Source organism: Octopus bimaculoides, chromosome 7 (assembly GCF_001194135.2).
Source record: "Octopus bimaculoides isolate UCB-OBI-ISO-001 chromosome 7, ASM119413v2, whole genome shotgun sequence".
NCBI classification, from domain to species: Eukaryota; Metazoa; Mollusca; class Cephalopoda; order Octopoda; family Octopodidae; genus Octopus; species Octopus bimaculoides.
The window spans coordinates 104337542-104364080 of record NC_068987.1 but is presented as its reverse complement, the minus strand read 5'-3'; the positions used below and the strand labels follow the sequence as shown (position 1 = coordinate 104364080).

Below are 26539 nucleotides of genomic sequence, written 5' to 3'. Positions count from 1 at the left end.
ATATATATATATATATATATATATAGTTATGTTTTCTAAACGGTCATTGCGAATGTTAACGTCATAGTAAACCGACAACTGCTTCAAGTAAAGGGAGTATTAATGTTACTGAACTTTAAATTCCATCTTGGGATGAATAAATCTTCTGCTTTCTTACTATTAGCCAGTATTTTTCTATGTTGTTAGTGATCACGAAAACATTCTATCAAAACTTATGATCTGTTAAGCAATATTCTCCTCGAACTATGATGGCGAAATTTATCATTGTACTGTCTCCAGTGTCAAGTAACCACTTATTAAATGCTAACTCATATTTTCCATTTGGCCAAAGTCGCGGTGACCTAATTTTTCTGTTACAATTTCATGGTAACACGGAGACTAGTTTGGCGAAATCCCCTTTTAACAGATAAATTTTACAATGAGTTCTTTAAAACGATTTGATTTAAGAGTGTGGCAATTAATTACAGAATGTTAGTTGACAAATTGAAGTAGTTCACCAATTTTTATACTTTTTAGATTCTCCACAGCATATTTCATGGGAGAAACAAATGCTTCCAGTACATCTGTAGGTTCTTTTAAATCTCTCTACATTACGCGACCAGCGGTTCTAAAAAAATCTGCTGCATTACTTGTCATGGAAACGGTTTTTTTTTTTAGATGTTGAACCAATGTATTGCATAGTTACGTTTTTCACCACCAAGTCTAGTCCTTGTTGCAGGGTGATGGCATGTGTGCCTCAATGACCCTGAGAACCATGCCTGCGGAGCACAAACTCCTGGAAGAGCTTTCCATGCTGGACAGATCAAAGGATAGACTAACGTGGATTACCTTTTTCCAGGGGTAAAAATGGGTTTACCTAGGAAAAAAGTAAAGTTACTGAAACATCAATGACGGTTCAAAAAATTGTAATTCTTTATCTCGATCTTGTTACTTATTTCAATCCGATACTAATTTTATCGTTCTCTATTTTTCAAACTCCTAAGTTAGAGGACATACAGGAACACAATGTAACCAACAACACATACAAACACAAACACATATGCACGCATTACATACATACATACATACATACATGAAAATATATACATAAAAACGCATCCATAAAACAAACATACAAATCTGCGCATACACCAACACCAAATACTGCACACACACACATATGCACAAATACCTAGATGATGTTGATAAAAGTTCCAATGAAGGAGCCTTGAATCTATGTTAGAGTCCGGCTCTTTCTCTATTGACAAGAAATACAGAAATGAAACTGATTGATAACATACATACATACATACATACATACATACGGCGGATTTCTACTGTTTCTGTCTCCCAAATTCCACTCATAAACTGTAACCATATTGGAAGATATAGTTACGAGTTAGAGCCATCAACCATGTGGTTTCGAAGCGAACTTCTTAATTACTCGGTTGTGTCCAGAACATGTCAGAAAGTGTTGGATCATGTCGCAGCTTGTACGAAATAATGTAACTGAAAATAAGTTTCTGGCTTTCTTGGTAGTAACCAGTTTATAATAGATATTGTCAACTGGTGAATTTCAGCTGCACCCGGTAAAGATATGTAACACCAATTAATCGATGTCATGGAATCTCACAATAGTGAATAGTAGCTCAACACATTATTTATTTATATTTGTATAAAATTACTCTGATTTGTGTATAGTAAAATATCGAATGACATAACATCGGTACCCGCATCAGGATCAGAACTATCAGCTATGTTACTAAAAAGACTACTTTAATAACAGTGATTAACTTAAAAAGGAAATCAGAACCACTTTCGTATCAGTCAACGATATGCATATATTCTTTCATTTAAACAGTAATATATATAAAGTCTATTTGCCAATCCTACACAGGACGAAGCTACTACTTTTTAGCCCCAGGAAAACATCTTTTCCAGCTAGCTACCGACACATGTTCTGTGTCCGTATACTATGAGCAAGGGAGTTTATTGTTCCCTTTCTAGCGTTAGCGATACATGTAGACCAAGGTTTCTGAGTTATTTCTCTTCTTCGGCACAGGACAATCGTCGGCTAGAGATGGTAGTCACTCGACCTTGCTCATAGTATAAACTTTTAAAGCGACACACAGTTGCTGATCTCGTAAAGAGAAAAACAACTAGTTTTAAATCTCTGAGCGAGAAATATGTAGTAACAGTACCGAACAGTAAAGTCTATTTACCAACACAATGTGGCAGTCCTAAAGAGGACGATATTACTACTTTTTAGCACCAGGAAAACACCCAGGCACAATTTAAAACCGAAAGGCACGATTACAATCATCACCAAAAGTGACTAAGGGTGCAAGTCAGCACCAGCATTGCTACAAATAAGAGTCAAAATAACTCTTAGCCACGAACAGAGCATTTTTCTGTTCAATAGATCACTTTCTATTCACAGACAAGGGAGATAGCACCCTTAGTTACTCTTAGTGACGATTGTATTTGTGTCTTTTGGTTTTTAATTACGTCTAGCCACTTTAATGATTTTATAATTTTCACTTTACTATTGTACTGAATCAGCCACTGATTATATTCTATAACATGACAAGTTGATTAAGCTTACCCATCGGCAATGGAATAGCGTCACCGAAATCGGCCGGCCGATCTGACGCCCTTGCTTTCTGTGAGGAGGTTATCTCCCTTGTCAGTGAATAGAAAGTGTGCTCAGATGAACAGAAAATGCTCTGTTCGCGGCTAAAAATTATTTTAACTCTTATTTCTAGCAATGCTGGTGCTGACTTGACCCTTAGTCACTTTTAGTGACGATTGTGTGTGTGAGTGTGTGTGTGCGCGCGCGAATGTATGTAACACACCTCTTATGCGATATGAACTACTGATATAAATAGCTTGTTTAGATAATTAGATAAAAATTGCAGATATATACAAATAATTTATAATAGCAATTCTGTGTGTTGATGATCTAATCAGTAGTAAAAGAAATTAAACGAATGCAGTATTTGAGGATGTTATGCCAAGCCCACTTCTCGGCCTACACTAACCATCACCTCCAGTTCTTCCTATCTAGAACATCGTTCCTCTGAAATATTAATCTTTCTTATGACTGTCTTGCAGGTGTGGAACTGCAACAGTTTAAACAGGACATTAATAGCATCAAGGTCACCGGTCTCGGAAAGATTGCAAAGATAACGGCCACTACCCATTCCTCTAAATACAGCAAGTAGAAAAAATATCTAGTCCGTCAACCTGAATATCCTTGAATACAGGTCAACTCAAATTGATCTGCGGTTAGATAACAGCAGCAGAATGTCAAGTAGGCTAGTCAATAAAGCCGTGTGTGTTTCTTTGCTATGGCTGTTTTTTAATCGTTTAATTAGATGAGGAAAGGCAGCATCTCTGACTAAATATTGGTATTTGGATGTCTTTAGCGGTGTTAAGGCTATGGGTTGAGTCTGTTAACCAAATTGGACATGGTGAGACTTGAACTCAGAACAAGAGCCGCAAAACCCCATGTCCACCGCCGTTATGATCTACCTATCCACCGGTCTTGAATTGGTACTTTATTTATCAAAGCTGGAAGGAGGAAAAACAAAGTTGATTTCGTCGGAATTTGGACTTGGCACGTAAGAAGCTGAAATATATACTGCAAGGTATTTCGTCCGATGCTTTGATAACTATGCCTATCCACAGCTTTTATTAACAAGTTATTGCATATCCATATTTTTTATCTTTCACACCATGTCAGTTTTCATTGTAAAAAAAACATCACATATAGTGTTACATTATTAATGTGTCCACGTAAGTAAATTGTTAATTAAAATATATAACAAATGTGAGTCAACGATCTAAGCAACACTTCGTGATTACATTGCTTTTATTGACATAAACAAAAGTGAATGTAGAAGAAATATCAAAATTCACCCATTAATCAAGTTATTAACTTATATAGAATGATAAACCCACAGACTGTTAAACTCTGTTGACGGCTTCTACCAAAAGTGTTACATTTCTTGCAGCGAAAATAATTAATTGTACTTCGTGAATATTTTGTACTTAATTTTTGTCTCAAGCAAATCACCACTAATTTCTTCGGATTCAACTGACAAATTTGATAAACTGAAACCGGTTATCAGTTTTGGGAGTTAAATTGGTGTTTAAAATAATCTTAAACAGGGAACGGGAATAAGTTTCTCTTTGTATTCAATATTCTTATTACTTCATCAAAGTGTCTCGGTTGAAAACTATGCTTTTCACATTTGTATTCGGATGGAATTATTTATTTCTACGAAAAGTTTGCATTTGACAAGTCGACTTTACATTTGGCACTTTCCAGACTTTGAAGAGAAATCAGCAGCATCTATTATCTTCTGTTATATAAAATGTGACTCGACCTATGTGCATGCATTTACAACTAAAGCAAAAATCCAATGTTCTATAAACTAAAGAAGGAAGTGAGTGCAGAGGAAAGAAATTTTAAAATAATAAAAATTGGAAAGTTTTTTTATCGACAGCCATTTTCCATTTTTTTTTTCATTTACTAAATGATTAGTAAATGAACTATTACACGTGTGAGATGAGTGTAATAGTTGATCTTTGGAATATCGGAATAGCTATCACAACGGTATAGAGAAAAGTACCAAAAAGAAATTTACCAGTAAAGGCATGGAATTGCAGAGCCAAAATGTAAAACATCAAATGTTTTAGGCAAAATATTCTTTCCAAAAAGGAATCAATCACCCAATTCCATACTCTTTTGCACCCTCATGAAGCAGTGACAGCCTTTTCGAAAGTCCGCAAATCGTCTATTACACCTGTTTCATGTGTGTAATAGCTTGTCTTTTATAGTTTATCTTGTGGGGGGTGGCGTCAGTCATTAGACTGCCGCCATGATGGGGGACCGCCTTGAAATATTTTTAGTCGAATGAATCGACGCTAGGATTTATTTATATTTTAAAGCCTGGTAATTATTTTCTCAAACTCTATTGCCGAACCGCCATGTTACTGAGATGTAAACTCACCAACATCGGTTGTCAAGCGGTGGTGGGGGACATGCACGGATACATCCCTTCCTACATACACACATATGTATATATTATATGCACAACGGACTTCTTTCAGTTTCCGCCTACTAAATTCACTCACAAGGATTTGGTCGGTCCGAGGCTACAGCAGAAGACACTTGCCCAAGGTGCCACGCAATGGGACTAAACTCAGAACAATGTGGTTACGAAGTAAACTTCTGATCATACAGCCATGCCTACTCCTAGTTTATATACTAATCCTTTAGTAAATAAAAAAAAAAGTGACTCTCGATAATAGATAAATACCAAAAGATGTGCAGCACACAAAATATTACTAGTGAAAACTGTAGACATTCAACAAGTGATTACAACAGATTGTATCAGCCAGAGATCGAAGATGCATAACTATAAGCAAATTGCAAAATAAAGATGTCATACTTTTCTGAAATATCTGAAGCTTTGTGTCTTCCAGAACAAACAGTCATTATGCAGCATTGAAGAGAATTGATAAGAAGAAAGAAACAATCAAAACGAAGTCTTTAAAATGTGTAATGTCTTTGAACTTCAATAATGATACTTCTTTTAAAATAGTGCTAACAAATATTGTTCGAATACGACAGATATAATATGCTGAATAGTGTATACTCCCTAACATGATTACCGAACAACATACAAGAACAATTAACATCCATTAACTTTTCTTACTATTACGGTTGTAATTACAATTCATAAAAAAAGGATGTTTTAGGTTCAGGTTCATCGCATTATGTTGGCTTGCTCTAACTATAAATTTTTTATGCAGAAGGCACTCTCCCCAATTTTAAATTATCAAATCAGTGATTTTAAGATCTTGACTACGCTTGAAATCCTTTTGAGATCTAGTAGCTATGTGTCAGACTATATTTGGTTCCGAAAGATGTCCAGGGTCAACATGAAGTATATATTAATCCACATTTTTAAATGTAAATTTACCTGGCGAATTTGTAAAGTAAATTATATCAAGCAGAATTACCTCTGAAATAAAACTAAGAGAGCAAATTTTAATCACTAACATCTTAAGATAAAATTCTCAACATGTCACACGATAAAAATTAGGAAACCAAGTAGACAAGTATTTCAACAATATACCTATCGAAAACATCGAACAAAATGCGTTCTTGGCTAAATATGAAGTGTATTTTTCGTTGTAATTGCTCAAATTCAGGTCAACCACATCAGGGCAAATCTATGATCAAAGGATTGCAAATATGACAATCTAATCTTTTTAGAAGTATCTGGGACTGCATTATCCAATGTATCCCCAAGGGGTGGAAAGCAAAAATAACTTCAATGAGATTTGAATTCAGAACGTAAAGGAACGTAAATAAATACTGCACGTATTACGCGCGCGCATGTGTGTGTGTGTGTGGCTTTGTATTTGTGCTAACCGCCTCCACACACACACATACGCACACTGCTCGACAACCGGTGTTGGTTTGTTTACATCCTTGTAACTTTTTGTGATTAAGCAAAAGAGACCGATAGAATAAATACCAGATTTAAAAAGATACGTAGTAGGATCAATTTGTTCGGCATAACATTTCAAAGCAGTGCCCCAGCATGGCCACAATTCAATGACTAAAACAAGTAAAAGGTACAAATATTCTTTTGTACTCAAGGAACAAGGCCCGGAATTTTGGGGGATGGGGCCAGTCGATTAGATCAACCCCAGTCTGCAACAGATACTTATTTTATCGATCCCGAAAGAATGAAAGGCAAAGTCGACTTGGGCGGAATTTGAACTCAGAACGTAGCGGTAGACGAAATAGCGCGAAGCATTTCGCCCGACGTGCTAACGCTTCTGCCAGCTCGCCGCCTTCATAAGATACAAATATTAGAGCAGTAAAATATTCAACAGCGCTTGAATTTTATACCACGACTTGATTACTATGTCAAAGATTAAATTGAATAACATTGTCATTGTTTATGTGTGTGTATATTATATATATATGTCGATATCTCAAATTCTGGTGTAAGGCTATCAATTTCGGGGAGTGGATAGGTCGATTACAGCAACTCTAGTACTTAAATGGGATTTATTTTGTCGACCCCGAAGAGACGAAAGGCAAAGCTAACATCGGTAGAATTTGAACTCACAATGTAAAGACGGACGAAATCCCGCTAAGCATTTTGCCTGAAGTGCTAACGATTCTGCCACCTCACCGCCTTATAGATATAGATGTTTGACATAATATAAGGTGTGGAAGTGTATTTGTGCAAATGTCAGGAAAATGGTTTAAAAATTGCTAGACAAAAAATAAAACATAAATTAAGCATCTATAGATTGGGGGTCACGACCCCTACAAAATTAGGGGAAGAATGGATGTAATTTATTTTATATTTAAAACAAGATTCTTGTCTTGATTGCAGATTGCTGTACTATCGCATAGACACATCACTGAGCTGCAGAATGGCCGTAGAGTGGGTTAGAGTCAAAATATCATTAGTTAGTCAACAACTTCTAGTAGTCACTTTTGTTGTTGATTGTCGGATGATTGGGTAGTGAGTACGAGGTTTGGGGAGAAGTATTTTAGAAGTATTTGAATATTAGAAAACTCTGAAAGACAAAAATCGGAGTAAAAATTAAACTAACAGACAACAAATACTAAACGACCAGGCGAAGCACGAAGAGAAACAAGCAATCACGAATGGTTAGAAATAAATAAACGCAAATGAATTCACACAAATGTGGTGAAGGATTTCCGTCGTTCGATAACGAGGATTCAGCTGTTCGATCAAATGAATTACCATCTCCTGAATTAACGTGCAAGAAGCTGAACACCCCACATACACGTGTTTGTGATTTAATGTGATTTTTCAGGTAGAATCAGTGTAACGCAGAGCGTTACAAGACTGTACCATTGTGAAATATAAGTACTATCCATTCGACGGGCTTCTGTGCAGTTTCCGCCGACACAATTTCACTCACAAGGTATGGGTAAGCCTGAGAGTATAGAAAAATGACATTTACTCAAGATGACATACAATGGGATCCAACCCTGGACTTCATGCTTGCGAAGTGAACTTAACCATTCGGCCATACTGCGCCTACTCATGAAAGTACATTGTCGTCAGAGGCCAGAGAGACTGTGCGTCTTTATCTGTTTGTATATATAATTAGGCAGCTATTAAGTAATCTGAAGGTGTCATAGATTATAAATCGGACAGAATAAAGCATTGATAATTAAAAAAAAAACTAGTAAAAGAATAAAGTAATCTATTTTAAATGGGAGGTGAGCATAAGGGGCGGCGGGAATATTTAGATAACTTCAGGAATAGTGAGATAATAGAAATCTGCGTAAAAACGAAGGCGCAAAATTTTAAGAAATCACTTTTAATAGCAATTATGCATATGAATAATTGGTGTAGAGTAATTGGTCATAGCCGCTCTCATTCAGAGTAAAAGAATAATGTTGAGTTACGGACAAGCAACCTTGAAGGGATGGTGTCATCCAAGGAAATACTGGTTCAATACTTAATATTTTGTGGGGAATTGATTTTCTTAAAATAATATGCTGTATATAAACTGTAGTTTATATTCATGTAAAGGAAGAAGGAAATGGAGATTTTGAAGTTAATAACAGTTTATTATCAGCGACAAATCGATCATTATCTCTTACAGCCGTTTCAGTTATACTCAGCAGATTGGTGTGATGAATCTACAAACAAACATACAAAACATCTACGGGTATATGTATATTTTTAACCCCTGAAGAGACTATGCCCAGAAATGTGAATTTAATATTTATTTAATCTCACTGAGTATAACTGAAACGGTTGTAAGAGATAATGATCGATCTGTTGCTGACAATAAACTGTTTTTAACTTCAAAATCTCCATTCTCTTCTTCTTTCTATATATATATATATATAACTGCAAATGAATGCACTCGCAAATGCACTGATATCAAAGGCAAGTAGACTATGTATAGATAAGTGTTTTGTGTCTGTGTCTGTCTGTGTCTGTCTGTCTGCAAGCAAGCGCGACGTGTTTAAATTTCGTAAAGTAAGCAGATTGCGGGAATTAAAAGTTATAAACTGTTCGGATAAAAGGATTGAGTCTAATACACACAATTTAAAATAAAACAAAAATGTTGGATAGAAAATCAGGCCTAATAACATGCAATATTCATACATTGTAAAAAGTTTGTTAGAGGTTAGCAGACGATGCCCTCTAAATTCGGCTGTAAGAAAAAAAGAGAAAAGTTATTCGCCGAAATTTATAAAAGAGAGCTGTACACACTCAAACACATTTCTTTTATTCTCGTACTTGTTCCACTCGTTTAGCTGCGTTTATGTTGGGACATTGCATTGAAGGGTTTAGCTAATCAGATCGACCCCTATATTTGATTGAAATGTGGTACTAAACGTAATAAATGAACAACTGCTGTCAAAAGGTGAGAAACAAACACCGGCATATAGTTATGACTATAGCTGGTATCTCACATCTGCTTATTCGAATTTCACGCTCCCAATCATTAACCTGGATACTTTCGACCTTTGGAACACTTCGCCTGTTTCAACGTACACTATATACAGATATATTATGCTCAACATAGCGTGAATCAGAAGAACTAGAAGAGGGTTTCCAATATTTAAATTGATCCTAGTAGGAAAGAAATAAGAAATAGGAATCTTGCCACACAAATTCATAAACGTAAAATCATAAATACATTATTTCAATGTTTTTGAAGTGCGATGACAATGGAAAGAGAGTCTCCTGAGGGACTACTTCACAGTTTGTTGGCGGCTTTCTTGACAATTTATGTAATAGTGACAGCGTAAAAACTCTAAGATGAACACATGCCACTCACAACATTTAACATTTCTAGAAATATCGGTAAGAAAAGTGCATTAACCCATATAAACAGCTGAACAACCTTCATCCAACTTTCAATCTCTTTTGCATATTAAAATCTCATTTGAACGTGCATATTCTTACATGTATGCACGTGTATATGCATATTTACAACTACTTAACCTCATGGGTACGGCCACATAATTAAGTGATTTAATTCTGATACATTATTTATCGCTTAATTTATCTAACTCACCCCACTCATAGATAAACTTCTCAGTGTATCTGACGCAAACAAACGGACCCTCTTCAATACTTACTATTTAGAATTATAACTAAATGCATATGATGAGGGTGAATATGAATACTTTTCATTGGCATTTAATATAATTCTAAAGGTCGACCGGCACATAAGCATGCAACAACTACTCATTTGACCCACTCCCTAACGACTACTAGAAAGGATTTTTTTCTTGTCTTTCTTTTTTTTTTTTTGCCAGCTATCTACTCTTCCTTCTCAGATGTTTATCTATATATTCTGCACACAAAGATCAGCAATGTCGCACTTCGTGTCCAGTCTGATGATCGAGAACTTGAAATTTCGAATAACTAGATGCGAGGTGCCAACAACCACGATCATATATATCAAAAAAGAAATCTGTGGTGTATATGTTACCCCGCCTAGACGCTGGTCCATTGCGGGATCACTCATTATTGCCAACTGAGAGGACGGGAAGCATCGCTCGCTCCAGGAATCGAAACAACAAGCTTACGATCGTGAGTTCAATAGCTTAACCACTAAATCATGCGCCTCCACAATTACAAACACACACACACGCGCGCACACACATACTAACAAATACAGTCACTCACAAACATGCGCGCACGTGCGACGGACTTCTGGAAAATTCCGTCGATTAAATGAACTCACAAGGCAATTGGTCGAGCTGGAGCTATAGTAGAGGACACTCGCCCAAAGTGACGCGCGGTAACACTAAAGTCGAAACTACTTGGTCGTGAAGCGAACCTCTCAGCCAAAACGCTAGGTCTGCAGAAATACACATACACATACACACACTCACACACGCAGAGAAGTTATAAAGCAGTTAATTTGAAATACATCTCGATAGAAAGGGTAAATATTTTTAGCTGGAGTATGTCATTAGGTGTGATGAGTGTGTGATATGTTCAGGGTTATATTTAGTTAACACGATGTTGTTTAATATATTTTTGTTTCATAATATGTAGAATATTAAAATAGCATTAGAAGAATCGTTGGGAGTGGTGAAGGGGACAAAAGGAAAGTATATATTCGAGAATCTATAAAACGTTAGGCTAATTCAGAAATCATTACTGCAGTAGAAGTGTTTGCTTAATTTAACCTAATGAGATGTCGGTGGTACATAGACCTATACATGTTAGAATGGCGGCTGCTAGTATAAACTAGGTTAATTTTAAGTTTAGATTTAAGGCGGTGAGCTGGCAGAATCGTTAACACACCGGTCAAAATGCTTAGCGGCATTTCGTCCGTCTTTGAGTTTTGAATTCAAATTCTACTGAAGTTGACTTTGCCTTTCATCCTTTCGGGGTGGATAAAATAAGCTCCAGTTGAGCACTGGGGTCGATGTAATCGATTTACCCACTCCCTCGAAAATAGCTGGTCTTCTGCCAAAATCTGAAACCAATATTAAGTTTTAGATTTGAAAAGCTGTTTATAGATATCCACGGAAGTTCTGCAAATATGGTGATTCATAGCATTTGTATTGTGACATAAGTCACTTAGTATAGCGTCTTTGAGTGCGATATTTAATGTCTCGATACTGTTTTAATGAAACTAGGCTTGTTGGGTGATTTCGACTCTCTATAAAAATTACACCTGCCTTGATGAGTGGTCTTTAAATTGCACATGGATCGAAGGTTAAGGAAGTCGACGACCTGGGAGTTTGATTAGTAGACTTCCAACCATCGAAGAACCTGTCATCGACAAAGTGCTAATTGACACTCAAGAGTTCCACTTCTGATAAATGATCGTTATTACTTTGGTGGGTGCGACACTTCAGAAGCACTTTGTTACACAAAGAAAAGAGCCATGAGGTGACGGACCACACACTTGAAGAGTCACACTGACAGTTAAAAAGGCGTTGATGTGGAGTGGAATTTGTTGAAGTCGAGAGTAGAGAACGAATCAAATGAAGGGCATCAGGAAGAACTAGCTCCTATTCTGAGGGTTTCAATTGTCACGATTTTAGGGCCAGAGATGTTGTCCCAAAAAACATTCCTTTATATCGTTTTGCTTGGCCATTCCCTGATAGATTCTAAGTAATTCTCCTGGTAGCTATAACCTTGCTGGCGCAAGAAGTATTTTAAATCCTTTGAAATGGAAGATGTAACACGATCAAAATAAATGTACGATGGTAATCCAAACATTGAGTAATGCTTTGATAGGTTTCGGTAGTCATGTGTAAAAAGGCAGAACACATTGCCCAACTGTTCTAGATAAACAAAAAAAGTGCGATGGTTATGGTTAGAATGCTTTGAATTATAGGTTTGCTTTAACAGTGTTGATCTGGAGTTAAACAACAATAATGTACCTTCAAATTAACATGGGGGCTTCTAAGTGGTCGCTCGACAGGCTTGGAATATCAGCCAAATATACCTAAATCATATCCTATTATCTTATGTAATGACGGATACATTGGACAATATAGTCGCTGAAATACAACACAAAGACAAGATGGTCACGGTTGAAATGGTTTTGAGAATAAATTTGCTCAATCAGGACTGAAATAAGCAAAACAACAACAATTAAGTATTTTTTTTTTTTATAGGAAAGAAAAGTTAAGTTGGGAAATTGTCAGGAAAGACAATAGTGGCGAGGAAAGCACCAAGAATATGAAGGATTAATCTTAAGTATGATCATGTGTGGTCAGAAACTGAATTAAAAAAGGTAAGTAGTTCAAAATGACTATCAAGATCAATCCACTTAGTTTCCATAGAAATGACTGAAATACTATCTGCGCTCTAACTACAGAATATATTAAGGATAGCAAGAGACATCCTTAATATATCGTGTATTTAGACAAAGTGGTAAACAAGAAGCAATTCATTAAGACAATTAAACAGTAGATGAGATCATTCTTTTTCGGAATGGTGGATCTCAAAGCAAATGAAGTTATAAATAACAGCGTATAAATATTGGATTAAGAAAGCCTTTGGAGAGGCTTTTTGGCCCAATATTTACAGGCTGTTATCTATAGCTTTATTTGCTTCGAGATCCACCATTCCAAGAGAGAATTATTTCATGTTCTCTCAGAATATTAAATATTTTTTACGGCATCGATAAATAGAAATCACTGGACAGAAGAAGCAAGGTTATCTTGTACATGGAAACTAAAAGAAAGACAGCTGCCTCAAGGTAAAAATTATAACTAAAGATCAACTCTCTCAAAAACTTTATATCGATGCCAACATATTCCTACAAACCTAAAATATTCTATTTACATTTGGACGATAGCCACAAAGTTTATTTTCTATTTTTTGTGATATTATGCCAAATAAACACTAACAAATTCGTTTCATATTGAAATTAAGGACTGAGCTTAGCATTTACGAGCTCTACTTTTCAAATAGACCTTCTTTAATGTGCTTCTATTTAATATTTAGAAGACAGACTTACATGAACTTGAATGTGTTAAACCTAAAGTGCCTTGTGAGATTTCTGGATCTAAATTACGTGTGTGATACTTTTTGTATATATTTCTATATTGATCACAGATGGAGGGTTTTTTTTTTACAGAAAGTAAATTAATTAAATTAAGCAATACAATGTTATTATCGACTATATCTTTAGAAAACTTGATCTGCAGTTCATGAATATAAACATTAACCTCACCATCACAGAACAATAACTTTAACAAACGAGTAAATGCTTTTTGTTTATTTTTTTCTTCGTGACTACATAAACACATATGTAATCGGCTACTACAGGAAAGTAGATTTTAAAACGTTTCTTACCGAAAATCGATAAAATCTAGCGGAGTCATGGTTTCAAGTATTGTGAACTGGTCCACAAGGAGCTGAAAGAAAGAAAACAATATAGTTATAGTAATAATCTCGGATCTATTTCATAGTAACATGAATATAGAATGATTTTAGCTGACTAATTCAGACGGTCCCCATATATAAGAGGAACTAACCTCCTTCTAACAGATATGGGGAAACTAACAAAGGGGGAAAAGATAAACTTGGTTAGTGAATAAATCTGATTAATAAATCACTTTGTCCTACTTTCTTCAATTTACAACCAATAAGTAGGAAGATGTTTCAAAACAAGAAATGAACCGAAGATAATAAGGAGAAGTGAATTGAAAGAAGGGCACTGAACGTCTCTGAAACCGCAGTCATTGCATGACAAATAAAATGTATTAGATAAGATAGTGTACGTTTATCATTTACACCCCATTATGAAAACACAATTGAAGCAGTAACTTTTTTTGATATTTGGATAACATTTAACAAATAATGATAAAGATTTGTTTATTTTCCACTCAAGCACAAATATAACATTACTAAAATAGATTTCAATAACACAAAGCAGTGTAACACTCGCATGTATTACACTCGCATGTATATCAGCGTCTCTGGCTTTGCGAACGAGTGAATCAGAAAGCAATACATAAAGCAGAACATTTATGTTATTTATTAGCTGTGAAGTTACATAGGTGATTTGATGACATAGAGTGTCGTATCAAACCCATAGTGAACAAACATATCAAGTCATATGGAATAATGAAAGAAATAGTAAAAAACAACCTCATAAAAAACATTGAACTATTATATAAGTTGTTATGCAGTTAAAGAAAATAAACTGACATTGTGACACATGTAGTATTCATAAAAAGGAAGATAAACAAACAAGAATATTCCAAGAGGAATTAAAATGTGGCGTTTGATGTTAATTCTGTTAGTCAGCCATGTCATTTTCCCCTGTCGGTAACTTTGGTGATATAAGATATCTAATCATGAACCGTATCCAAAGAATTCACTAGTGCCGGACTATTTTACCGACTATTTTACCTAAAGTTTCCGGCTATTATGGTAAATTTCTCTTGCCTTTCGATCTTTCTCCTTCTTTCATCACTCGTATACACTATTCAGGTGTAATTCTATAGGTTTACCTTATATTTTCTTCGACCTAATCTAGCTAAACAACAATAACGAGGTTCGATAGCACGACCATTGGAACTCAATAAACAAACTAAGCGGTGCCCTTTCCAAATCTTGCTCCCATCCTAGTTCTTTGGATAAAACATTGCTTAAATATTTTACATCTAGGGAAAATTCCATGGTTGGATGACAGATGCAGATTTGATATCAAGTTTTTCACACACACACACACACACATCGCAATGTTCGGCGATAAAGAAACGGTTGTTCGATCAACTGAATTACTGCTTCGTGAAATAACGTGATGGGGGTTTAGTAATCTACAGACACGTGCATAATTGGCATAATATTCTGGTAGAGTCAGCGTGTCACAGGGTGTCTCAAGGCCATACCATTTGATTTATAGGTAAAGTTCACCTGATAGTTTCAGTATACACGAGTCAATAGAAATGACAGTTTCCCAAGTTGCTCATTATAATTGTGAAGAATAAGATGAAAGGGAAAATGGGTTTACGAAATTTTGTCTCTAAAAATGCGGTTTGCATGTGATTCAAAATGTGGAATATTGTAACATGACGAAACGAACGAACGAAAAGAGATTTAGTGGGTAATGGCCCAGTGGTTAGGGCAGTGGATTCGCGGTCGTAGGATCGCGGTTTCGATTCTCAGACCGGGCGTTGTGAGTGTTTATTGAGCGAAAACACCTGAAGTTCCACGAGGCTCCAGCAGGGGATGGTGGCGAACCCTGCTGTACTCTCCTTAAGGCAGCGAGCTGGCCGAATCGTTAATACGCCGGGAAAAAAGATGAACGGCATTTCGTCCGTCTTTACGTTCTGAGTTCAAATTCGGCCGAGATCGAATCTTCCTTTCAAAAAGCGGTGCTCCAGCATGGCCGCAGTCAAATGACTGAAACAAGTAAAAGAGAGATCCCACCCAACCACGTTCTGAAATGAGGGATGTAATAAGAAATTTCGAAAACCCTCGACAAAAACAGGGAAATTCCAACTTATGTGGGACAATTCCGAAAGTCCGCTGCTGTATTGATTGGTGCATCAAACAAAATTATATTGCTGTATTCAGTTATTGAATTACATCCCTTTGCACCACTGTGGACTTTTCGATAGAGACAGATAAAATAAGCACCAGACAGACGAGTGATGTCGATTAGCAGTGACCCTGCATAGCTTCAGTCCAAAGACAGACAGCAGTAAGAAAGTATGTATGCCTGCACGCATTATCTCAATGCGTGTTACCATAAATAGAAAATAGGAGCGAGCTGTCTATTTAACTGTCACTTTGTTCTGAAAAGTTGCTTAAGTATGCCAGCTGGTAATGTTTCCGGAATGACTTAAAATAACAGCGTCGTCCACATACTTGATGTAAAATAATATATCCTGTTGACTACAGTAGATCCTTCGTTTCATGTTCTGAGCTTAGTGAAACAATTGAGAGAGAGAGTGTGTGTGTGTGTGTGTGTGTGCAAAAGAAAGAGAGAGGGATTTGCATAAAATTTGCTTGATCATTTGCAAGAGAATAAGAGTAAGTAAAAAAAATTATGAAGAACAGTGGCAAGGCTCTTTAGCTGGAGTCTAGTTTATTTCAAACGTCTGCGTTCATATATGTAAAAGTGTGGTGTGATGTGTGTGTGAATGCGTATGTGTGTGTGTATGTATAAGTGCATGTGCGTGCGTCCAGTCTATCGAATGGATTTCAATCCTCATTACAAAACGCTCAACAAAGGAATATGCATATATATATATATATATATATATATATATATATATAAAGCAAATAAGTAACAAGGATATCCAGGTATCAGTGCATTACGGCCGTTTCAAGCGACTCCGGTTAATCGATCAATGCAAACATTACATCAATTTGAAATAAACCGCTCTCCTCGGAAGCATACAACGATATAGATTTCCAGTATACAGGATACTCCGTTATAATCTTTTGGCAAATTTTTCATCAGAACTAGAGATTGAAAAAATTACATTGCTTCTTTTTGCTATTATTGTAGCAGAATGGATTTGGGGGGGGGGTCCCTACAGCCTACTATAATTTAGAGCAGCGAAAGAAAATAAAGGGGGTCAAGAAAGATTCATCTTTATCCTTATCACATTCAAAAGACCCAATGCAGCAAGTAATCTACATCCCCTTAGATCCCTTTAAAACCATTGGGAATTGACAGTTAAATTGTTGTTGGTGGTGACAAATTAATAAATGTCAGATATCCCCATTCATAGTAAGGATATATGCATCTGGCTATAAATCCATAGGACTAATGAGTTTGTTAGAAGGATAAGGTGGGTGGCTTACCATCATGAAGCTAAGATAGACCTGGAAACATATGATAAAAATGATTATAACATATTCAAAAGCAGGAAAAAACCCTCCACCTAGCCCACTACAGGAAAACTTTGAGAAAAGTTGATTCGAGTGGAATTTGGGTGTTACTCCATTCGGATTTACGGTTGAGGGTGGATTTGTATTCCTGCACACAGACAGCTTCAGTGACTTGTCTCATCATTGCATCAGTGGGATGTATAGATAAGATGTCTAACCTAAGTCTCCCTAAGGAGCCATTGTGACAGTCTACAGCATGCTGATAGAAGATGGAGTTTGGTTTGTTTGTTTTTTTCAATGTAGTTATCCAGATGTTCTTTGAACCTATCATTGATGCTCCTAGAAGTCTCTCCAATATATGACTCTGGGATAATCGCGCAAGTCCCTTCTTGGCACTTAATCTGGTATACAGTGCTTTTCTTTTTGCAGTTCATAGGTGGGTTTGTAGAACATACTGCACAATTAATCTGACACGTGATTCTATCAAATGGGTATGATTTACTTAATACAGATTTGATAGTCCTACCTGTCTTTTATGCAATTTAAATGCCCTACCCAATTCGTTCCTAACATTACACTGTGAAACTTCTTGTTATCATATCAAGTACTAGTATTATTTCTTTTGTTGGTGTCCTTCTCCAACCTATTCCAGAACTTGTTGCGGTGTAGGGGGCATATGCTTTTTCGTCATCTCTTAGAATGTGTTCGAATCTTGTTTCCGCTCCTTTGTATACTCTAATTCTATCGTACTATGTGTATCCGGAACGTTGCATTCGGAATATGTAGTGCTGGATGCGTCGCTGTCGTTCTTGTGGTTGGCATAGTGGGGACACGTTCCTCATTACTCTAAGTCTGCCACGAGGATGTTGATTTTGGTAGTACTTGACATCACTGAGTCACTACGGATTACCAGTGGAGCAGCCATAGGTTTACGATAGTGTGAGTGGAGTAAACAGGGTTTAACAGTTCCGTTAATCATAGTATTTTCTATCCACAGCTCAGTATCTAGGACAGGTAATCTATTTCTGGGGTGCTTTGGGGGGTAGTCTGTCGTAAACCTATGGCTAATCCACTGGAATTCCGTAGTGACTCATGCGTATAAGCATGCACGCATGCATAGCCATGTACACATATGCATACGCACATACTTACATGCACACATACATACATACATACATACATATCATGAACCAACTTCTACCTTCTCAGATGCAGTACAGAATTTTGTCAGTGAACAGGTCGCGGTCTCAAAGCGACAAAAATATTTTGGGAAATTAAATCTGAATGTTAAGGTGAATCTAACGGTTTTTGTGTGTTTTTAAATAGCTTAGAAACACCTTCCACACTGCAATTATGAATAAAATAATATATATATATATATATATATATATTTATATATATATATATATATATATAAAATGTCGTTCTCTTACTTTATTATAAATATATGTATGTATTTATTTAAGTAGGTATGTATACACCCACATATAGAGATACGTGCAAGTGTGCATATATGTAACTATAGACACACACACACACACACACACACACACACACACACACACACACACACATATATATATATATACATATATATATACAGTTTAAAAAAAGACAAAAACAATAACAAAAAAACAACAAAGTGAGGACGTGATACGGATAGTGTTATTAGACGCTCGAGAAAGGAAAGAGACACACACATACATTTACATATATATCTCGACTTATAGACATTCTGTTGTCACTCTCGCCACGAGAAATCCAGACACTAACCTGTTGGAAATCCGTAACCAAACTCTTTTGTTTACAGCTTCCATTACAAAGTATAATTAAAGAATAGTGTAACACAGTGGTTCCCAAACTTTTCACTACCAACGACGCCTTTTATCTAAACTAGTCTTCCCACGGACCCCTTTTAATATGCTTATCCTTATACACACACACACACACACACACACACACACACACACACATAAACATACACGACGGGTTTCCACTCGGTTTTTGTCTACCAAATCACTTGCCAGGCACGACAAACGTATTGGGGTTATCATAATACATGACATCATAGAGAAAATTCTTTATGCCAAATGAAACAAAGAAAAATAATTCTAAGACTCGAGTTGAGACCGTGTTGAATCAATGGAATTTAGACAACAACTTATTTGTATATTCCAAATGTGAAGGGAACCTGCATAATTTTGTTGCATAACTTGTAACAACATATGCATTTGTTGCTGCCTATGAAACACACCAGTCAAAATTTAGACCAATATATCCAATATAGGTCAATTGCTAAACTTGCGAAGTTTTTATATGTCAGTGCTGATGAACTGAACTTTGCTTATCTTTTTGAGAACCGAGCTTTTTCAAGGTTAGCTTGTCAGAGGGATATGATGTAATGTATATGCATTTTCCACGTATGAATTTAAGCCTTTAGCCAGAACAAAACATTTCACCTATTTGATAATTTTTATAAAGCTTGGTCTTTACTCGGTTTTTGTAACATCACAAGAAGAGACAAATCTCTTTCTGAAGATGGTGTTGGTATATCACAAGTAATATTTACAATAAAATCTGTCTTTTCCAGTTACCGTATATGTCGGTGTTTGGAATAGAACTTGATGCTTAAAACAAAGAACTCCAAACCAGGAATCATCCTAAACACTAATTCCAAAATCCTAACAGTAAAATTATTGTGATCCCATGATGCAAGACAGTATTTACGAATTAAAGAAAATATCTGCTGTGTACTGTATTGCAACATTTCTAAAATACAGTGCATTCCCTTCTATCCAGTACCACTGGAACCGAAGAATTGCCGGATAACTGAATTTTCTGGATATCTGACCATCACCTTTTAAATTACCATAGCACTCTACATAATTCATTAAAACTCTATATATTCATCAGTATTGTCGTTAATATTCTGAATAAAGCAGGAATGAGAGGAATAGAAATAAATAAATAGAATTTAAGAAGATTTATTAACCTACAGGAACGGCAAATGTAGTAGATTAAAATCGTACAGAACGCTGAGCAGCAACGATCCATTTTAGATACAGTAGAAACTTTCTTTTTTAAGGATAATTGATTAATTAACACAAATTAGCGTAAATTCTCGTGACCCTAATTAACACCTTTTTCTGGCTATCAGTTGCTTGACAGTCATTTGAGTACCGGATATTTGAGTACCGGATATTTGAGTACCGGATATTTGAGTACCGGATATTTGAGTACCGGATATTTGAGTACCGGATATTTGAGTACCGGATATTTGAGTACCGGATAAGGAGGAGTTTATTAATTTACAGTACAATATTATACATACTTATTAATTCATTAATACAACCGTTACAAATGAACGATAGAATTATACACCACTCCTAATTAGTTCCTGTCAAATAACTGATGTTTTGGTGCTGCCACGAGTATTTGAACTACATCAGCTGGACTCATATGATACAAACTATGATAGTAACAAAAAGTGTTTTGTTATTATTTGAAACGAATCGACCTAAACTTTAATGGCCAAGACCAGTAGCGTAGATGGAGGGTGAGGTAGAGCAGTCGGCTTCGGGTGACGATTATATGAGGGAAGCAATTTTGGGTCTGCTGCATAAGCCTATATTGGCTGTATGGCGAAGGTGGTGGGAGGAAAACTCAAGGGCTGCCCCGAACGCCACACACTAGCTATGCCATTGGCTAAGATCGTGTTGCATATGTGTGTTTAATATTACATTGTATAACAATTTTTTTTGTCTTTGTTCAGTAAATGTTATTTCGTATTTTTCTTCTATCTAGACATCAAAAGTAATGACTTCTATTCCTTTCAAACTTTGTTTTTGTGACCAAGACATCAACGTTTTGAAACTGGCCTATTTTCCATTACATTTCACATAGACTCAGCGCTGAGTAGCTGAAGCAGAACTATCGTTATAGTAAATATTCTGCTCAGTACCACAGATTTGCTTGTCAGTTGCTTGACCTTAACCACTTGAGCATGTCCCTTAGTGGCTGACAATATGTGCATCTTTGATAATGAGCAGGAGTAATGGGGGAGCATCATAGCCATGTGATGAAAGGGATTCTCTGAGGTTTAAATAAATGTAACAAAACCAAACTTTGAAGGAAATATTAGTCCTTTTTCATACTTTCTAGGGGTAAGCAAATACGAAATTGCTACGCAAGGACAAAAATTGTGTTACATAGTGTTATCATTCCACTGGTCACTGGAATGACCATTAAAGAACTATTGAGCGAGTAAAGTCTTAGTAGTTCAGTTTCAAACAGCTCTGTAAATGATGCAATACCGTCCTTAACTTTAATAACCTTTGTATAACTGTAATTTACAAGTATTGGATTTTGGTCAACGTATATTAAAACATGCAAATAACACGTGCGTCTGCCTTATGGAAAATCCTCATATGCTAAACGAAATCCAACTCTTGTAATCTGATTATTCTTATACTGCAAGTATAGCTCAAAACGGGGAAATTCTGGAAGTTGTCTTGCACATAGATATGTACTTTAGGTAAATAGCCATTATAAAAAATTAAGCGCCCAGTACAGTAACACAGGCAGGTTCTATAGCTGATTCGATCTCGTAATTCTTGCGACAACAGTCCAGTAATGTATTTGATCTAACTGGTTATTGTTATAATTTAAAACCTCACAAGATGGTAATATTTCGTCGATAATTTGGCCATAGGCGCGGGCATGGCTGTGTGGTTTAACGCTGGTTTTGCAATCACGTAGTTTTAGGTTCGGTTCCACTGCGCAGCATCTTGGGTAAGTTTCTTCAACTGGAGCCCCGGGTTGACCAATGTCTTATGGGTGAATTTGATAGACGAAAACTGTGCGGAAGCCTGTTGTTTATGTGTGTGTGTGTGCCTTTGTGTCTGTCTCCTCTACCGCTTGACAACCGGTTGGTTTGTTTACGTGCCCATAACTGAGCGGTCCGACAAAAGTGTCTGATAGAATAAGGACCACACTTCGAAAAAAATTATTGATCTGTCCTATCAAAACCTTCCAAGGTGATGCCCCAGCACGGCTATAGTCCATTGACTGAAGCACGTGATAGAGACTTTTCATTTTCCAGATCGATTTGAACGCAACCATCAACTTAGTGACCTAAAAGTATTTGATATTTCTTTTTACCATTCAGTCACGACTGTGATTGTGACACATTACAGGACCTCTGAGACGAATGGAAGGAAGGTATTGCCGAACCGGAAGCCTAGTCCAAATGCTCGCAACAGAGTGAACTCCGCTAAAAGCACACAGGGTGCCAGGCAGTGGTGTGAAATTGGGCGACCACGATCAGAATTGCTGAAGCCTGGAATAAACTACTCGAATCAGCTGTTAGCTGTCGGGACACTACATCCTCCAAAGTTTCCATGCTTTCTGAAATTCGCCAATATATGCAAGCAGCAAAAATAGAACTTAGAATATGAATATTTTCGTTAATATTTAGCAGAAGCAACAGAATAACTCAAAGGCTGAGAGTTTCGTGCGTTGGAACGTGTGTGTGTGTGTGTGTGTGTGTGTGTGTGTGTGTGAATGTTAGTCCCCCACCACCGCTTGACAACCGGTGCTGGTGTGTTTACGTTCTCGTAAATTAATGGTTCGGCAAAAGAAACTGAAAGAATTAGTACCAGGCTTAAAAAAAAGAATAAAAAAAACTACCGAGGTTGATTCATTCGACTAAAATTCCTGGCATGACTACAGTCCAGACTGAAACAAGTAAAATATAATTTTTTTTTTCTTCCTCTGCAGTACATATTGTCTGCCTCGTGCTACTGCATAGCGAATCAATCATTCAACTAATCAGCTTACTTCTTTATTATTCGGAACCTTGCGTCTATGAGAGAAAGCTAATTCATGAATACATACGAGTAGGTTTCAAAAAGTTATTTCTTTCCTAATTTATTATTCCTTGGTGTACAAAGTTTTGGGTCACACAACGGAAACGTGTTTCGTTTATTTAATCTGATTTAATTTACTTATGGTAAAATTAATAAACAGGATAATGATAAATGATAATGTAAATAAAAATGATTTTCTTCTCGTTCCTGACATATCAAAGTCTATTAACATGAATATATGAGTGTTGTATAATTGAAACGATACGTGATTGTCAGGTTTATTTTGGCCCATTGTATGTATGTAAACAGTAAAGTGGCTAGTGGCGATAGAGGGTAAATGGCGATCTGCTGCGGGCGGTGCTTTGATGGGGGACATGATATATCAATGAAAATTTTACACTTCTTCAAATTTGCCATCGAGAATAACAGTCTCGAATGGTAAATATGTTAATAAAATGGGTTGATGAGACAGTTGTTCGATTGTTTAAAACAAGAGAATATAAAACATATAGGTAAAATGCTCTAAAAATGAGTTTTCCGCTGAAAAACAATCCTTTCTACTGTAGGTACAAGGCCTGAAATTCCAGAGAAAAGGATGAGTCGATTACATCGACTCCAGAGCGTAACTGGTATTTAATTTATCGACCCCGAAAGGGTGAAAGGCAAAGTCGACCCCGGCTGCATTTGAACTCAGAGCATGAAAACAAACAAAATACCTCTAAGCGTTTCGCCCGGCTTTCCGCTGAAAAATAATGTTTATATGATTATTTTTTCAAATGAACTTGATGCATTTTTCAGTAAGATTATAAATATTTAGATGCATGCTTCAGAAAGAATAATTTGAAATAAAGTTTATACAAAAATATAATCATTTTTATCATTAATAATGTGAAATAAACATTATCATAAAAAAAAAAAATAATAAAAATTACTCAATTCGGCCTTTACGTTCAGATATCGAATTTCGCCAAGGTCGAGTTTGTCATTCATTCTTACGAGGTCGCAGTCAAGAAACGAGGCGAGGTAACCGACTATAATAATTTATAATCTTTCGCCAAAAAGTGTATCCGTTCACGTTTGTTAAACGATATTACGTTTCTTGCGATTCTGCAGGAGGTGGGGTCCCTTGTGGAAGAGTTAAATAAGGGTAATCGTTCTCCTTCGTGCACATTAAGATTTCTGGTTTTCCATACATCAAAAATACACAACTAATAACTAAACTAATTGAGAATATAAGTAATCCAGAACACAAGATAATTAGTCCAATAAGTTGAATATTTTTGAAATATAATAATGTGTTTGGTATTAAGCTAGATATACGGTACTGGTGATTTAAAATAAGGCACACTCCGATAGCAGTCATAATTGTCCCGACGAAGACTCCCAAAAATGCAGCGAAACACACACAGCAATATCCATTCGAAGAATTTAGATTAGCTTCAGCAGTTTTGCCTATATCCCACGAGGTTTTGCTTTGTAAGTGTTTTTCCATTGTCAAATAAGGTTCTCAGGGCCCGGCTTCAGTTGAAGGGTTAAAAGTTAGTATAAACTTCCGCGTTAACACACGATTTCACATCAGGAATCTTCCAAAACAAATACATAAACGTGTTTTCTTCCTTCTTTCGCAAAATAAGTGTTCGGAAAAGTGTTTGATTAAACCAAATGGAGATCATAAAACAATATTTGCTTTAAAAATAAATTACATGATGCAGAAGGCATAGATGACAACAAATCAAAATAACTGGTGAGTGTGTAGATTGAGTACTGACAAATATTTCCACATTTTTGTAATTGTTATACATATAGCAGTGCGAAGAAGCTGTCACATTTCTTATCCTCAACAACAACGCGGCTTAATATGTCCTGAAACTCACTTCCTGTTCAAACTACTTCATAAACAATACCACCATGCAGATACTGTGGAATTTTTACATTTTCAAGAATTCAATGACTTTCTTAAAAGCCGGATTGGTTTGTTAACGGTTAAGGGAATTGGCAAACATTGAAGTAAAGGCATAAATATTGTCCAGCGGCAACAGTTACAACCTGTGAGTAAATAAGTTAAAAGTGAATCATGATATATATAGCTTCAGTTAACAAGTTAAGTGACTGATAAAAGAATAGTTATAATGATATATCTTGTTACTCCGAGCTAAACGAAATTTTGATATATTTTGACACAATTTGTTAAGGAACGGAGATTAATAATATACACATATATACATAGAACGAGCATGTTTATCTTTTTGACTGATCACATGATAATGAGGTTAGAACCAAAACAAGAGTAGTAGAGGCAATATATTTATATTTCCTCTAACCAGCTGGTATGTAACAGAAGAACATTTTCAGACTGGTTGTAAGAGCGCAGTAGATTGCACTTGCAGATACATATATGCATACAAGCATATATGTGTGTGAATACTATTTCTCGCTTTACTTAAGTAGCTTTTCTCCTGCTACTCTTGTTTCAAAAACCCCGTTTTGCTCACTGCACTAATTATTAGTAAATTATAATTTGTGTTATGAAGACTTAATTGTGAGCAAGCAAAGTTATATATTTATAAGTGTGTGTTGTGAGAGAGAGAGAGAGAGAGTGTGTGTGTGCAGTATTTATAAATGCAATGTATAATTACATATATATTTATAAATGCAATGTATATATATATATATATATATATATATATATATATATATTGTGTATGTATATATAAATACACACGATCAACCTGTAGAGTACATTATTACATTAATAACATAGTTTTTGTTATATGTGTATGTTTGTGTTTGTATGTATGTGTGCAGTTTAATTTGCCATGTCTGTATGCCTACAACGTAGATTTACACACACAGACAGACAGACAGACACACATGCTCGCGCGCACATCTACATTTGTTCGAACGAATTTCCCATTAAATACATATATTTAATAAAGATTGAATGTATTTACTTTACACACACACACACACATATATATAACTGTGTGGTAAGTAGCTTGCTTGCCAACCACATTGTTCTGGGTTCAGTCCCACTGCGTGGCATCTTGGGCAAGTGTATTCTACTATAGCCTCGGGCCGACCAAAGCCTTGTGGGTGGATTTGGTAGACGGAAACTGATTAAAAATAAATAAAATAATGTAGTTTCTAATTTAGACATAAGGTTAGCAATTCTGAGTGGAGGGAGACTCGTTGATTACCGGTAACTATCTGGTAGGTTATATTATCAAAAAGAAGAAAATTAAAAATAAAGATCTAAGATCCTCCCGACCCACGGGGTAGCAAAACCGGTTTCCCAGATCATGAGGCGTAAATATAATCTCTCAG

The 26539-nt window shown here is 36.1% G+C and overlaps 1 protein-coding gene across 2 annotated transcripts in view; it reads right to left on the bottom strand.

The window, feature by feature from the left end:
• LOC106876061 (tryptophan 2,3-dioxygenase) overlaps positions 1-26539 on the bottom strand; it is a 92700-nt gene that overhangs the window by 22323 nt on the left and 43838 nt on the right. The window contains exons 6-7 of one of the 2 annotated variants that reach the window (XM_052969833.1): positions 13851-13912; positions 5439-5465 (exon numbers count right to left, since the gene is read on the bottom strand). In XM_052969833.1, coding sequence (XP_052825793.1) covers positions 5439-5465; positions 13851-13912 — 89 coding nt within the window. The remainder of the gene's footprint in view (positions 1-5438; positions 5466-13850; positions 13913-26539) is intronic. The other variant, XM_052969834.1, reaches the window with a different exon arrangement.